Source organism: Podospora pseudopauciseta, chromosome 1 (genome assembly GCF_035222475.1).
Source record: "Podospora pseudopauciseta strain CBS 411.78 chromosome 1, whole genome shotgun sequence".
Taxonomy (NCBI): domain Eukaryota; kingdom Fungi; phylum Ascomycota; class Sordariomycetes; order Sordariales; family Podosporaceae; genus Podospora; species Podospora pseudopauciseta.
In genome coordinates this window covers 5483648-5498855 of record NC_085892.1, presented here as the reverse complement: position 1 = coordinate 5498855, position 15208 = coordinate 5483648, and the positions used below count along the sequence as shown (strand labels likewise).

General features: G+C 52.8%; 4 protein-coding genes and 1 non-coding gene across 5 annotated transcripts; 2 read left to right on the top strand and 3 right to left on the bottom strand.

Moving 5' to 3' along the window:
- Window positions 1–34: 34 nt before the first annotated feature.
- Window positions 35–2302, top strand: QC763_115090 (uncharacterized protein). Its single transcript, XM_062908087.1, has 2 exons — window positions 35–775; window positions 887–2302. Exons 1-2 carry the CDS (start codon window positions 590–592, stop codon window positions 1991–1993), a joined length of 1293 nt encoding a protein of 430 aa, XP_062771118.1. The 5' UTR covers window positions 35–589; the 3' UTR covers window positions 1994–2302.
- A 238-nt stretch (window positions 2303–2540) lies between these two features.
- On the top strand, window positions 2541–3603 carry cyp1 (Peptidyl-prolyl cis-trans isomerase-like 1). The gene is made up of 3 exons (XM_062908086.1): window positions 2541–2778; window positions 2838–3051; window positions 3111–3603. Exons 1-3 carry the CDS (start codon window positions 2743–2745, stop codon window positions 3353–3355), a joined length of 495 nt encoding a protein of 164 aa, XP_062771117.1. The 5' UTR covers window positions 2541–2742; the 3' UTR covers window positions 3356–3603.
- A 1466-nt stretch (window positions 3604–5069) lies between these two features.
- QC763_115070 (uncharacterized protein) lies at window positions 5070–5773 on the bottom strand. Its single transcript, XM_062908085.1, has 2 exons — window positions 5508–5773; window positions 5070–5454 (listed from the first exon to the last, which is right to left on the bottom strand). Exons 1-2 carry the CDS (start codon window positions 5586–5588, stop codon window positions 5092–5094), a joined length of 444 nt encoding a protein of 147 aa, XP_062771116.1. The 5' UTR covers window positions 5589–5773; the 3' UTR covers window positions 5070–5091.
- A 1034-nt stretch (window positions 5774–6807) lies between these two features.
- QC763_0017670 lies at window positions 6808–6881 on the bottom strand. The gene has a single exon. It is a non-coding gene; the product is annotated as a tRNA-Asn (tRNA).
- Window positions 6882–7299: 418 nt separating this feature from the next.
- On the bottom strand, window positions 7300–14688 carry MYO1_2 (class II myosin; the record flags this gene model as incomplete). The annotated part of the gene is made up of 3 exons (XM_062908084.1): window positions 7300–7773; window positions 7892–14170; window positions 14224–14688. 3 exons carry the CDS (start codon window positions 14686–14688, stop codon window positions 7300–7302), a joined length of 7218 nt encoding a protein of 2405 aa, XP_062771115.1.
- Between the last annotated feature and the right edge of the window lie 520 nt (window positions 14689–15208).

The window sequence follows — 15208 nt, the reverse complement described above, 5'->3', positions numbered from 1 at the left end:
CAATCGATGATGGAATTTGATATTGGAAGATCCCCCCGTTTTCTGCCACGTCGAGTGTAATATTCCATACATACATGCAGCCTCAGCCTCATCACGCATTTATTACTAGGAACTAGACGGGATCGAATTGTACTCCGCGTCGAATCAGTTCAAGTCCGAGACACGACAGCAAGCCAGGAGCACAGAGATCCCTAACCCCGGCCTATCGCAAAGCTGCAGCGGTCCCAGCTCACAGGGATCATTCCGCCCGCGCCTGCTGTTAGCTCCTGCTAAACCTTGGTATCTCAACCCCCTACAGCGAAAATAGGTGACGGCTGAGACAGCTTTTTTCCCTCTTCATATCATCGATAACTTTTTTGCCTGCTCGTCAAACCATCCGCGACACCAGCCCTCCGCTTCAAGAGAGCTGTATTCTGCAGACGAATCTTTTGCCCACCTACCGTTTACAAGGCCTGCATCAGATTTGTGGTGCAGAACAGCCGAGATATGTACTAGCGGAGGAGGAGGCTGACTTTTTTCTGCATCTCCCAAGTCGCGGGAAGGCGACCCAAAAAATTGGTAGCCGGTTCAATTAGCAAGGTTGGCCTGAATGGTGTCGGTTGGCGTTGCAAGACAACCCCAAAACCATCCCACACGACGACCTTTCAGCCTTCTTCTGTTCGCCGTTCAATTTGCTGGACGGCAACCAATACAGAGTATGTCATCAGGAACGGGAGACACCGGCCTTGCCGGCATCGTTATCGCTCCCGAGGATGCGACTTCAATGGACAAGCTTGTAAGTTTGGCTGCCGGTCGCGTTGCGCCCCCTCGCTTGGGCCTGTCTGCCTCGTGCTGCCCACCTTTGCACGCTTGCTAACAGGATCGGTCTTGTTTCTCTTTGCTACAGGCGCACTCAGTGCTCGACGACATTCTTTACGATCTTGTTCATGATTTGTTGATCAGGGTCCACCGGGACGAGAAGTCGGCTCGCGCCAACACAGCCGCCATCAAGGTCGAGAAGCTCGCACTCGGTGCCATAGATGGCTCAACACCAGACCAAAGACCCGACGTCGAGATTGAGACAGACGCGGCAATCTACAAAGATGGAAGAGTGACACTCAAGGGCAACCCCCTCAAAACAACCAAGGAGATCCTCTGCCCAAGATGCAATCTCCCAAAACTATTACACCCAACAGACGGGAAAGGTGCGAAGAAGCCAGACCCCGGTGTCATCTACTGCAAGAGACACCCATACATAGAGAAGCCAGGTTTCGATATCTACGGCCAGACCTGGGTCGCTCCAGGGCCAGGCCGAGGCAAAAAGAAGAAGGATATGGAAAAGAAAGACCTCAACGATCCAAACTCGCCAGTCCCAGGCACAGAAGGCAGCGCCAAGGACCGGCCACCCAACGTGCTCAGTTTCCCCAGCGCGACTTGTAGCAAGTGCAAGCGCTGTATCCTGGTGACGCGTCTCAACAATCATATGGGGTCGTGTATCGGCAACAGTGGGCGAAATGCGAGTAGGGCAGCAGCCCAAAAGATCAGCAACAGCAATGGCGGCAGCCAAAACAATGACAACACGCCACCAGGCAGCCAGAAGGGCACACCACTTCCCGGCAGTCGTGCTGCTAGTCCCAAGAAGCGGGATATGGACGATCCTGATGACGATGCCGAGGAATCAGATGCTTCCAAACCCAAGAAGAAGATCAAACTGGCCACCACGTCTCTCAACAAGAAGGTCACTCTGAAGGCGGCAAATACCACCAAGAAGGAAAAAGCCAAGGCCAGCTCCATGCTCAACGTTGAGCAGAAAGTGGATGATGAAGATGGAAAGATCTCAACAGTGCAGGTTGTCCCCAAGAAGACCAACCCAAAGGGCCCGTCGCCGGTGAAGAACAAGATCAAAGTGGCAAAGCCTACTCAACCGTCGCCCGCTGGAAAGGCGAAGGTCAAAGTTAGAGAACGCGACCTAGAGAGTGAGTCTTCTGGCACGCTGTCCTCGCCCCCACGCTGACCGATTAGCATCGGTCTCGCCTTGACGGCAACGACGGACGAGCGACAACGGTTGCTTCTCGGTCAAAAGTACTTTTATTCTGCTTCTACATAACTGCATTGGTTAAGGGGTTATGGTGGTTTTTGCATTGCTCACAGGCGTTTTCTGCATTTCAATGGACACCCAGCATCCGCAAGGATAGTATTGCGAAAGAAAAGGGACAGCGGTTGCACCACGGCGCTTCTATAAGATGGCAAATGGCAACAGTCAAGGACAGTGGAAGAAGAGAGGATAGCAAGATATGGCTGGACAGCAGCCGGCTGGACGGGCACATGTTGTATAAACGAAGTGAATATAACTGTCTATTCTTGCCTCTCACATGACGTACATTTAAGTTTCAATATAAATCAGAGTCCATTAGTCCTTCTGAAGTAAAGGAGTGAGCATGGTTTGTTTACAGTGTGCATACAGTGGGCGTCTGTAGATCCGGCAGCGCTTTCAGGGCATTGCTACAGTGCGATTACTGTGGAGTTCAACCAGAAGCTTCAGTCGCATCCAGTTTGGGTTCATCAGTCTCGTCCATCTTTCTCACTGTTTACAAAACCACTTGATATTGGCAACAACCTCGGCCGAATTACAGTTTTCGGCTTATTGATTCAACAAGGGCTCTTTTTTTCCACATTACGAAAAGCCATTGGCCCTCATCCACTCACCAAACAAACTCACCGCACCTTTCACATAACAAAACAAACCACCGCCCACAAGCAAAGATGGCACCTACAAACGTCGTCCTCGAGACCACCATGGTACTCCTCGTCACCTTTTTTCCTACGAAGTAATTAATAGAACTGACGTCAAAGAGCAGGGCAGCATAGTTTTTGAGCTGTACAACGACCACGCCCCCAAGACGTGCACCAACTTTTCCACCCTGGCCCAGCGGGGGTACTACAACGGGACGATATTCCACCGCATCATCAAGGATTTCATGATTCAGGGGGGTGACCCGACGGGCACAGGGAGAGGCGGGGCGAGCATTTACGGGGAGAAGTTTGAGGATGAGCTTATGGGGGATTTGAAGCGTGAGTTATACAAGGTATTCGTCGCTTGAGAGGGCGGCGATGCTAATGCGAGAAAATAGACACCGGGGCTGGCATCCTCAGTATGGCCAACGCGGGCCCAAACACCAACGGGAGTCAGTTTTTCATCACGTTGGCTCCGACGCCGTGGCTGGATGGGAAGCATACTATTTTTGGGAGGGTGAAGAAGGGGATCAGGGTTGTGCAGAGGATGGGGTTGGTGCCGGTTGATAAAGGGGATCGGCCGGTGGAGGAGGTCAAGATTGTGAAGGCTTATGTTGCGGAGGAAGGGGCTGAGGATGAGTAGGTGGATGCGAGATCTTGAGGCATGGTATAGCATGAGCTTCCTGGAAAACTATTTCACCGATCCCTAAACTTCGCATTCGGACTGTCTTAGCTGCTTCACAATTGGCTTGATTCTCGGCTTTACGTGAAGAAAAGGGGGTCAAAAGCCTGCAGCTGGTGCCCAATCCCAGACAAGACTCACACTGATCAACTCAGAGCCAGGCAGAACAGAGATCTTTTCGGGGGGTGAAATATCACTCACGATCCGAACAACGGTCCTGGTGGGAGATCTGACGATCATGGGCATATGTGCGCCATCTAACATGAGGATAACATCACCTTCCAACAACATAGCCTTCTCCCTTGATCGTGACCGAATCCCTGTTATCCCGAGCATCGATAACAACCGAGTGGGTCAGCTTCAGAACGGAACGTGTGGGTTGTTGGGTTAGATGCGACCAGGAAATGTTATAGTCTGGCAGCAGGGCGCCAGGGTCGTCTGAGCACATGCCGAGCAGAGCATATACCTTACCACGGCGGGCCGTTGCTTCGCGGTGGCGATACCTGTCGATAAGATCACTCAGGGGGCGGCCGAGACTGAAAACCGTGAGCCGTCGTCCTCTGCATGTCGAGGTTTTCGGTCTGCATTCTTCATCAAAACAATAGTGGGTTCGATTGGGGTACGCAAGAACTGCATCTCCGGATCGTGCTTGGCTTGCCATGTCCGCATAACGCTGCCGATGCCTGAGCAGAACGCCTGGCCGCTGATGTCGTCACTGCCGCACTTGATAACAATGCGGCGAGTGGCGAGTGGCCGCTACTTCCTGAACTACCCAAATGCGCTTGAACCAAGGGCGGTTGAGGAGCTTCCTGATATCCTGCTTGTCCAGAGACCCAATCTCATGGGTGTCAATGAACTCCTCAGTTCGGCTCGGAGCTGCCCGACGGGGTATAATTGGAAGCCGCCCGTGACGGCGCGTTTTCGGGAAGTGTTTCGGTTTCAATATACCTTCCTTCCATTCTTTCTCATCATCTGGCAATGTGGCAAGCGATCGGATCGTTCTCATAGCTCTGCCACTCGCCTCTGTTGCGGGTACTAGCCACCCGCCCCTGAATGACGTGACTGTTGACATTCCAAGAGGGCTTCCACCACCTGAGTACTAATTCGGTCGCTGAAGAATTATCTTTGGGAGGGTTACGTTCCCATCAACGAGGGCAGCCAAGCCAACCACAAAAACACATCCCATCACCCTCCTTTTCAGATGTTTGACGTTTATATGATCAAAACAACAGTTTTAGACGCCAATTAATCAGAATTAAGTTTTAAAAAAAGGCCAAAAACATACAACACCGAGGATTCCCCAGTGGTCACCCACCTGAGTACTAGTTCAGCACTCAACTGCTTATCTAGGGGAGAGCAGACGGGATCCCGAGTTTTCAGTTGGTTATGGTCGTATGTGGAAGTTGCTGCGTGAGTTAAGGGATATGATGAGAATTCTTGGGGGTCCGTCGCTCAGGAGAAAGTATTGTGGTGTTGATCTCGCAGGGAAACACACCACTCACAGGACAGGACGGGTGAGATGATGAACAATACCATTAGTGACAATCATGTCCCAATGACAGACTACCCAAAAAAACAAACGTTAACCCAATGCCAATACCCTTTTCGCATGTTTTGCTTGCTTTTGTCCCTTTCACTCCCCCCCCTCCCTCCCAGAAAAAAGAACAGTTTCAATCTTCCCATATCGCCCTTGCTCTTTACATAGCCCCAAGCACGCCCATAACGCCCACACAGGCCACACCAACCAGCACCGGAGCAGCAGTCATAACAGCCGCTGCACCAGCAGAAGAAGTCGACGTCCCGGTGGAAGTCGCCGTCCCAGTTCCAGTGACAGGACCGGCGTTGTCCTGACGGGTCGGAGCAGCACCGGCAGTGGCAGAGAAGCTCTCGCACTTGGCTAGGCCCGCGCTCTCGGCCGAGATCAAGTCCGACATTGGGCAGGCGTCGAGAAGGCAAGGACCGGCCGAGGCGGCGATGGAAACCTGAGTAGGCCCGCACTGGCAGGCGATGTCCGATGCGGCGCAGCCTGCAGCGCTAATAGCGCTGATAAGGCATGATGTCTAGTGGGAGGTTAGATGGGGGATGGAACTGAGGGGGAGGGAGGAGGAAGTACAGCGCAGGCGGGCTGCCCTTCGAGGTTCTGAGCCACGGCGAGGGTGGTGAAGAGAGTGGCGGCGATGGCGAGGAATTTCATCTTGATGGTGTGGCTGAGATTGAGTGGTGATATATACACAGCTGTGTTATGGTTGCTACACCCAAAACTTGATCACAGATGGTGTATCTTCTGAAACAAAATCCCACGAGAGAGAACGAGAGGGAGGGATGGGCCAGAAGAAGAGCAGAAGAGAAAGAAACCCCTTCCCACTGAAAACAGCGCGAATCCCTACCCCAGCCCTTTTATTCATCCCCCCTCTTCAGTACACCTCGTCACTCGTACCATCCCCATCTTGGAAAAAGGCAACACTCACACAAGGAGTACATCCCCCTTGCAAACAGTATACGCCAGCAAGAGGCGAAACAAGAACACTAGTTCCCGTCATCCCCCCATCCACCCCATACCCCCAACAACAACCCAGTCCAACTCCATGATTCGCCGAAGCTATTCACCGGGAAGGGGAACAAGCTAAGCTATGAAAGAACCAACCCTCCCTCGGTACTTCCAAGCACTTCCCTCTCGTAGCTCCTCAAGCACAACAAAGAAAAAACAGGCAAGCTTGTATCATGCCAAGCTATCCAACTCTAGGGAACTTTACCACAGCACATCGTAAGACCTGATCGTTCTTTGACGCATGACGTGGATGACCCTCCATGGATGTGATATTTCCCGTAACTCGGGTAGGACACAGATTGACGAACGGTCCGCGGTCACCATACATCATTCCCACCTCCCACCTCAACAGAACCATCGTCGTTGCGCGCGCCTCCCTGTGCCGTTGTTCATAGTAGGGCCCACGTATCTGCGTACATGACAGCCGCATCCGGATCACGAACCACCGACTACCAAGCTGTCAGTCAATCGCATCGCTGCACCTACCCGCTTGTCCCCCCTGCCCGTGGCACACCATTGTTTATGACATCCCATCAATAGCGCTGTGTGTGTTGGTGGCCCATGAAATTTCGGTTCGCTTGATAACCCCCAGAGTTATTCCCCAAACCAACTCCGTGCCTCAAAGGGGGGCTTGTCCACGCCGCAATATCCCGCCGCAAAGGATTCATGTCAAGTCCGTGATCCGACTAGCTGGGAAAAAGCATAGTCTAAAGCATAGTCTTCTTGTTGGTAGGAAGCGAGAGTCGCTTGGCAGGTGAGAAGAAGACAAAAAAGCTTCCAAAGCTTCGTCTAGCAACAAAAACAAACACAAAAAAATGCCAAGACCTGCAAAAGCAGGTATTTAATGATAAAAAATAAGTAACATCTCCTCCGGGAAGGCTCGAACTTCCAACCTCCTGATTAACAGTCAGACGCGCTAGCCAATTGCGCCACAGAGGATTTGTTGTATATTTTATGACGATTCAGCCATCATGGTGCAGATGATTACCGCAATTCTGCTGATATCACCCCTTACTCTGAAAACAAGTTTACTCACAAAACGTCCACTTCATCCCCAATATCTAGCTATGCATAAAAACACTTGTCCATTATGCTACTCCCATACACACTATGATAAATATGACCAAAGCATGTTCCAACCAACAGCTCCAGCTACAATAACAATAGCAATCCACAAATATTTTCAAACAACCACCCCATTACCTATCCATGTTTTTACCTCTCCCCTTCTCGCTCCCAAAAACCCCGGGAAAAAGTAACTCATCAAAGAATATATTTATAATCCATCATCATCTCCCCCCAAGCTCTCTCACCAGCCATCCAACCCCATCCTAACCCTGGAAACCCCCCTCTCACCCTACAAAAACCCCTTCAAGCTAGGCACCCTACTAATGCTGCTCTTCCGCTGCGGGACTCTCCCATCCTCCACCAAAATATTCCCATCGCTCCTCCACCCCTTCCCCCTCACGCTCCCCCCAAAGACGCTCGCCCCCGTAGCTACACTAGCCCCCGAAGGCCGGTCCTTCATCGCCTTCCAGCTATCGAGCTCCCTCTCCAACTGCATAATTCTCTCCCTCTCCTCCCTCAGCTCCCTCTCCGCCCTCCTCGCTTGCAGTTCATTCGAGCTCTCCGACGCCTGCAGCTCCTCAATCGTCTTGAGCAACTTGTCCATCTTGTCCCTCATCCTCGTCATGTCCTCCTGCAGCTGCACATTCTGCCTGTCCTTCCGGTCGATCTGTGTCTGCAAGTCCTTCACGGTCCTGTCCACGTTACGGACTGATCGTTGGGATTTGCTCCGCTCGTTCAGGTGCTGTTCGAGTTCCGATTCGAGCTAATTTGGGGGGTAATGTTAGTTTTCAGCTGAAAGGTTAAAGCTTGGGGGTAGGGGACCTTGGGGGTGTTGTGTTGCATCCAGGACTCGACAACGTGGAAGAAATAAACAAACTAACCTCCTGGATGCGCTTATGCAAGAACTTGATGTCATGACTGGCAGCCGAATACCCCTTCGTCTCCAAGTCAATCAGCTTCAGCTGCACCTCATTCAGCGACTTCTCCAGCGCATTCTTCTGCTTGTGCAACTCGGCGCTAGCCTCGCGCTCAGCCACAATGTCCTTTTGAACCTCAGACACCAAAGCCTCAGCGCGGCGCATCTTCTCCACCGCGGCAGCAGCAATATCCTGCTGTTGAGCCAAACCAGACTTGAGCTCCAGAATCTCCTTGTCGATGTTCGCAGCATTCCTCAGCGAAGGGCTCTCACTGTTGGCCAAGTCCTCCAGACCAGCTTTGGCCTCTTTCAACCGAGCCTCGATGCTTTGCTTCTCGCGGGCAAGGTTATCACGCTCGGCAGTGATATCATCCACCGACGTCCGAAGATTCCGCACCTGCTGAAGAAGCGACACAATCTTGCCCTGGGCATCATTGTGAGCATTAACAGCCTCATCTCTCGAAGCCATAACATCCGAGAGCGTCGACTCCAACCGAGCCTTCTCCTTGGACCAAGTAGAGCTGTTGAGGACTTCGTCATCCCACTTAGACCTCAGCTCGTCAAGCTCCTCACGCAAGCGCGTAATCTCGGCCTGCTTGAACAGCTTCTCCTCCCTCGCAAGATCAAGCTCCTTGGTAAGAGTCCCAAACTCGGCCTGATACTTCTTGCGAAGCTGCTCCATGCTCGACTCCTTGTCCTCGATATCATTTGCCCGCTGATTGCGATAATCCTCCAGCTCGTGCTGCAGCCTCTTCTTGGCCTGAGTAGCAGCCTCAAGGTCGGTCGACATGTCTTCGATCTTCTCCTCCAAGCGTTGATTCTGGAGCTGAAGATCCTCAATGGTGCCGTCGAGCCTCTTCCTTTCAGACATCATCTCAGCACAAGCATCCTCCGCATCCTTTGCTTGCGCCTTGGCAAACTGCTCAGCCCTGGTAGCCTTGAGCACAGCAATCTCGGCGTTCTCAAGTTTGGCAAAGTACTCATCCGCACGACCCTTGTACAACTGCAAGTTGGCAGCAACATCAGCCAGTTTGCTGGTCTCAGAGTCCAAGCGGATCTGCAAGTCAGCAAACTCCTGCAGCAGCTGGTTTCGGCTGGCGGCTTCCTGCTCGCGCGCAAGTGACATCTCCTGAAGGTCGGACTTGGCATCGCGGAGATCGAGTTCGATCTTGGCCCTGTCGTGTCTGAGTCTCTCAAAGTGCTCCTTGATATGGGCCAATTCCCCAATGGCATCATTGTGATCAGACAGGAGACGGCGGCGGGAGTCCTCTTGGCTATGCAACAGATCCAGAATCTCCTCGTGAGATCTAGTCTGGATGTCGCGGAGAGAAAGCTCACCGGCATGAAGCGCCTTTTCAAGCGCAGACACCTTCTGCGAAGACTCATCAAGCATATGGTGCAGCTTACTGTTCATCTGCTCCAGCTTTTGAACACGGCCACTCTCATCAACAGTAGCCTGGGGATCCGGCACAGACCGCTCAAGCTGGCTCTGCAAGTGCCTGTTCTGCATGTGAGCAATCTGCAGCTGGTTTTGCAGCTCCTCAACCTCAGCCTTGAGGTCCTGGCGGTTGTTGAAGCTGAGAATGTCAGCTGTCTTGTCAGACTTGACCGAGTCGAGATGGTCAGTCTCGACCGTGGCGAAGCGACGAGGAGGAGTAGATGCACCGGAATAGTGACGGCCGTTAGGTCTGGACCGCTTCTGTTCCGGTGAGCCAGGCTCAAAGACGGTTTCGTTAGGGTTGAACTCCCCATGGCGAGTTCTAGTCGGAGACTCGGCCCTAGCTGCTCTCAACTCTGCAACATGAGCCTCGGCGTTAGCGCGAGCTGCAGTCTGGACCCGGAGATTCTGCTGGAGCTCCTCAATCTTGCGAGCCAGATCAAGATTCTTGCTGAGGAACTTGTCGGCACCGCCCTCAGACTGAATCGTAGGCACAAACTCAGGGTCAACAATCTTGAGCGCATCCAACAATTGTCCGCGGAGATCAGCAAGCTCAATGTCGCGAGAATCCAGTGTCTGCTGTAAAGTGCGGACCGTGCCTTGAGCGTGTGTGCGGAGCTGCCGTTCAGACTCAATAGTCCGATTCGCCTCCGCAAGTTGCGCGGTGGCACTCGACGAAGCCTTTTCCGCAGCGCGACTGTTCTGCACCTCCCTGGCCACCTCATGGTTGAGATCCTCCAAGCTGAGCTGCAGCTTCTCCAGTCTCTTCTCCAAAGACGCGATGGTAACCTGCGAGTCACCAAGCTGCTTATTGAGCTTCGCGTTCTGCTCCTCCAGCCTGGTCTTTTCCCGCTGAAGACCCATGATCTGGCCTCTGGAAGCCTCGCTCGCCCTCGAGCTAGACCTTGCAATCTCTAGCCCCTTCTGTTGCAGCTTATTGAGCAAGGCCTTGTTGTCGTTTTCCGAAGCAGCCAACCGACCTTTGACAGTAACAAGCTCGCGTTCCAACCGCTCCTTGGCCTGGTCATTCTTCAGTCCAAACTCTCCAGACTCAAGAATCACCTTGTTGAGATCCTCAATCTGGTAGGTCAGGTCGGCAACTTGCTCCTCTAACGAATTCACCCTGTTGCTGGCAGACTCCAGAGCCTTGCGCAGGCTCTCCTCCTTTTCACGGGCAATCTTGGAAGCAGCCCTTTCACCGATAATCTCTGCTTCCCGGCGAGCTTCCTCAGCCTGCGTCTTGGCCACACGAAGAGCTCGGATTTCTTGCCTGGCTTCATCGCGCTCCTTCTCAGCAGCAGCCCGCGTCTCCATCATACGGCGAAGAGTGTCCTGCTGAGCATAGAGCTCCTTCTCAATCGTGATCTTGGACTCATTAAGGTGGTCGTACTCCTCCTTCAGGGTATTGTATTTGTGCTCACCAAGAAGGGCAACATCGTCGCGGGACTGACGTTCTCTACTAAGTTCCATTTGAACCTTGTAAAGTTCATCCTTCAAGTCCTTGACCTGTGCCTCGAGAAGTTGACGGTTCTCATCAGCCTGGGCATCCTCCGAGAGCCGAGCCTGGAGAAGCTTGTTGGCATCTGCAGCCTCTCGCTTGAGCTGGTCTTGTTGAGTCCTCATCGCAGTGAGTTCCGCCTGAATGTCACGAAGACGCTCGGCGGTCTTTTCCCTCTCGGCGCTGAGGGTCTTGCGCTGATCTTCAAGACTACGGCGCTCCATTTCGTACTTCTTATTGTCCGAACGAAGCAACGCCAGCTCGCTCTCCTTCTTGCGCACCAAGTCTTCGTAGTCGGTAGAAGTCTTGGACAATTGCGCAAGTTGCTGTTGAATCTCCCGGTTCTCAGCACTGAGCTGCGAGTTCTTGGTTCGTGAAGTCTGAAGCTCCTTTTCGACAGTCCGCAGCTTAATATCGAGATCTTGATCAGCCTTAAGAAGCTTGCTCTCCATATCCCGCACCTTCCTATCCTTGAGTGAGAGCTGGCTCTGCAGCATCTTGACCTCATCCTCCAAAGCCGCCTCCTGTGCACTGCGTTCAGACTGCTTCTTGGCGATCTCGTCAATGGACTTCTCCAGATCAGCCACCTTTGCCGCAAGCTCCGATTTCTCAGCCTCCAGCCTAGAAATGAGACCAGCTGCCTGCTCCAGCTGAGCACGATAGCTGTTCACATCCTCCTCGGCCCGCTTCTTGGCGTCAAGAAGACTATCAAGCTGGTCCTCCAGTCTCTCCTGATCATCCAGAGCACCAGCCAATTTGTCCTCCAGCTCCGCCTCCCTCATCTGCAGCCGCTTGAAGATCTCCTCCTTATCCAGCGCAAGCGATCTTTCACTCTCAAGCACCTGCTGAATCTTGTTGAGCTCCGCATGAACATTCCTCCTCTCCTCCTCTAGCTTCTGGCGATTCTCCAGTTCCAACTTCATCTTGTCATGCAGCTGCTTGATCATCTCATCCCTCTTCTTCACCTCCGTCGCCGTCCTTGTCGCGCCCAAAAGCGGCTTCATCCTCACCAGCAACTGCCACCAAGGGTTCTCACAAAGGTCCAAATACACCTGGAAATTCCTCTGGATCACCCTCGTCGCCTCCGCCCGATACAACCGCTTAAACGCAATCCTCCTCTGCATGTACCCCCTCGCCACGCTCTGAAACCGCGCCATGATCTCCGAAATCAGCGCGTCTCTCTTCTCCTCCAGCTCGGCCAGCACCCCCGCCCGGAAGAAAACCTTCGTCAGCCCAACCCGGTAAAGCGACCTGTCCAGCCCAAACTTGTCCAGCATCAACCTCGTCACCGCCTGCCCCTCCAAATACCCCTTCGGCAAATCTCTCACGAGAACCTCATAACGCTGGCGAAATTCCGCAAAGGCCAACCGATTGGGAAACCCCGTCCTCGCGATCCTGATGCCCTCCAACACACCATTACACCTCAGCTGATCCAGCACCAACAACCCATTAAACTGCTTCGCCTTCTTCTTGTGGTTCGGCAGGATACACCTCACAAAGTGCGGGTGCGTCGAATGCAGCTGCGCCATCAGGCTAGACAGCTGCTCTTTGTGCCTCTGAGCAACAGTCCTAAACAAGCCTTTCTTCACCCTGCTCCTCATCCCTCCTACCTCATCATCCTGATCGGCGCAGTCCGCAAACAGATTCGCGACATGCTTATCGGTCGAAGCAGCCAGCAACCTAGTCACATTGTCGTTCATCGGGTCCTTGTTCTTCTCCAGCCACCCTTCGGTCGAATATTCCACCTCGGCAGCATAATGCGTCAAGATGAACCCCTGTCCCAACCTCGAAGGCCGATACTTTTGTGACTTCTTATCCCACAAAGAGTTCAGCTTCTCCGAAAAGGTCTTGTCCGTCGCCTTGGGCATGACACAGTCCTCATCCAAGCAGCTGAAAATACCAATCGGGTTCGGCAGCTCAATCAAATCAATCGTCGGCTGTAGATCCTTCCCAAAGTCGATAAACTGCCACTCAATCTTTTCTCTGGCGTACTCTTCCTGCTCAAGGACAAACATGTGGTGGTTGAAAAACTGCTGCAGCTTCTCGTTCGTGTAGTTGATACACAGTTGCTCGAAACTGTTGTGCTCAAAAATCTCAAAACCAGCAATATCCAGCACGCCAATGAACCTGGTATCATCCAGCCCCATCCCAGGCCGGTCAAGCTGCCGGTTGATTCTCGTGACCAGGTCCCCGAAGCCTCGCTCGTAGATACCCTTCGCCAGAGCATCGATACTGAACCGAACCTGCTCCGGAGTCTGCACCTTCTCAACCCATTCTCTTCCTGCCTTGACCTTGGGGTGCAGTAACCCCTGCAAGAAAGGCTGCAACGGCACACCCAGCAGTTTGCAAACCTTGGCCGCAACCTCCTTCCCGTCCGGTGCCAGTCTAGCCTGGTCCGCAGACCTGCTCTCCTTGACTACATTCAGATTACCCAGATGGAGCACCGCCGCAATGGTCCTCAGAATGGCCGCCTGCTCGCTCTCATCAAACCCCATAACCCCAAACGCCTCCAGCAGCGAGTTCCACTCGTCGCGGTCCGACACACCGGAGATGGTATCCTGGCCCTCCCTGGTATAAGCAAAGTCCTCCACATCAAGCCCATCCAGCAGGAACTCTTGCTTGAGCCTCCTATCAGCGCCCTTGAGCAACTGATAGAAAACGTGATAATTCCGTTCCTGAGAGTTGATCCTCACGACTCGGGACTTCTCAAGCAAATACCAGTCAATGAAGGCACCAGCAATCGACCCATTCCGATTAAACTCGATCCGGATAAACTTGCCGAATCGCGACGAGTTGTTATTCCTCACAGTCTGAGCGTTTCCAAAAGCTTCCAGAATGGGATTGGCCCTCAGAATCTGAGCCGAAAGGGTAGAATGCTGCTGCTCCCTGCTCTTTGCCGTCGAGTCCAACCTTGCAACAGCAGCAAGGTACTGGATAACCTTTTTGGTGTTTTCCGTCTTTCCTGCACCTGATTCACCAGTCACAAGAATACTCTGGTTCTCATTGTCATCCACCAGATTTCGAAAGGCCTCGTCGGCCATGGCGTAGATATGGGGCTTATTATCCTCCCGGTTTCGGCCCTTGTACATGTTGATGTATTCATTCGTGTAGATGGGGAGTGGGGTGTAGGGGTTGACTGTGACCAAGAACAGGCCAGAGTAGGTATAGATGAGATCGGACATGTAGCGCATGTGGAGGTTGTGGACGACGGATGCCTCGTTCAGGTGCGTCAGCTCGGCCATGTCGTTAGCCTTGTCGAACTTGGCGGGGTTGACTTTGTCGACGCTTTCTGCGTCGACCTCTCGTTGCTAGATCGCGGTGGTCAGTTTGTACCAGCCAGATGATAGGGACAAATACTCACACTCCCATCATCGCACTGAACCAGTATCTTGTTCCCTGGCAGCTCCTCGACTACCCAGCCCTTGACAAAAGCCGTCTGTGGATCCTTAAGCCACACGTATTTCTTGCCAGAGAAGTCATTCTCCCCTTCAATTCCCTTGACAATGTCGGTGGGTTTTCTCAAGTCATCCGTCTTGATAAATGATGGGGCGAATGTGCCCGAGCTTGAGCTCGCGGTGCTGGCGTCCCTAGAAAGTAGACGAGCATGACTATTGGCGGTGCGGAGTGGCATTGGCTGCGCCATAGTTGACGCAACCGAATTTTGTGACTGAGTGCGGACGTGAGAGGGTGGGAAGGCCATTCCCGAGAATGGAGAGGGCGATGAGGGGAAAAGTGTCGATTTTGGTCTGCCTGGCCCGCCGCCTGGCCCAGTCGAACCTGTCGAAGGTGAGGCATTCCTCGCGAACGGATTGTTGCGAACCGACATGGTGATGTTATGAAGATATCAAAGATACATGGGATTCTTCCGTTTAGCAATTTTGTAGTTCTGCTGCTATAACCGCCGTTCCGTCATGTAAACAAGGGAGCTTTGAAAAAGACCCTGACAAAAAGAATTGCAGGTGGAAAAAGCAAACAGGTTCTTTTAAGAGAGAAAGAGAAAGAGAAAAGATGTAAGATGCAAGATGCAAGATGCAAGCAAGCACGCAGGTGCTAGAGTAGCGGGTACCTGGCTTAGGAACGTGCCTGCAGCAAGTGGTGGTGAAAAGAGGGGACTTGATTCTGGTGTTTGTTGCGATTTATTGCCCTTGAGGCCTGATGGCAGTCGCGTTGCCCCTAGCAGACCGGTCCAGAGTAAACAAAGCTCGAGCCAAGCTGAAGCTTAGACCGGATGGTAACCTGTGCCCTCTGATGTCACCAAGTCTCTACAGTATAGATGTGGTCTGTGCTTCGTCGTAATAGCCACTAGCCAATCAAGGCCTAAGCGTGTTCTCGACTCATTCGGTTGC

Bases quoted from the DNA above. Each gene is read 5' to 3' on its own strand.
- cyp1 (XM_062908086.1), top strand. From the start codon at position 2,743: ATGGCACCTACAAACGTCGTCCTCGAGACCACCATG. The intron at 2,779-2,837 runs GTACTCCTCGTC...GTCAAAGAGCAG, and splicing joins TCGTCCTCGAGACCACCATG to GGCAGCATAGTTTTTGAGCT. The intron at 3,052-3,110 runs GTGAGTTATACA...GCGAGAAAATAG, and splicing joins GCTTATGGGGGATTTGAAGC to ACACCGGGGCTGGCATCCTC.
- QC763_115070 (XM_062908085.1), bottom strand. From the start codon at position 5,588: ATGAAATTCCTCGCCATCGCCGCCACTCTCTTCACCACCCTCGCCGTG. The intron at 5,455-5,507 runs GTACTTCCTCCT...ACCTCCCACTAG, and splicing joins AAGGGCAGCCCGCCTGCGCT to ACATCATGCCTTATCAGCGC.
- QC763_115090 (XM_062908087.1), top strand. From the start codon at position 590: ATGGTGTCGGTTGGCGTTGCAAGACAACCCCAAAACCATCCCACACGA. The intron at 776-886 runs GTAAGTTTGGCT...TCTTTGCTACAG, and splicing joins CGACTTCAATGGACAAGCTT to GCGCACTCAGTGCTCGACGA.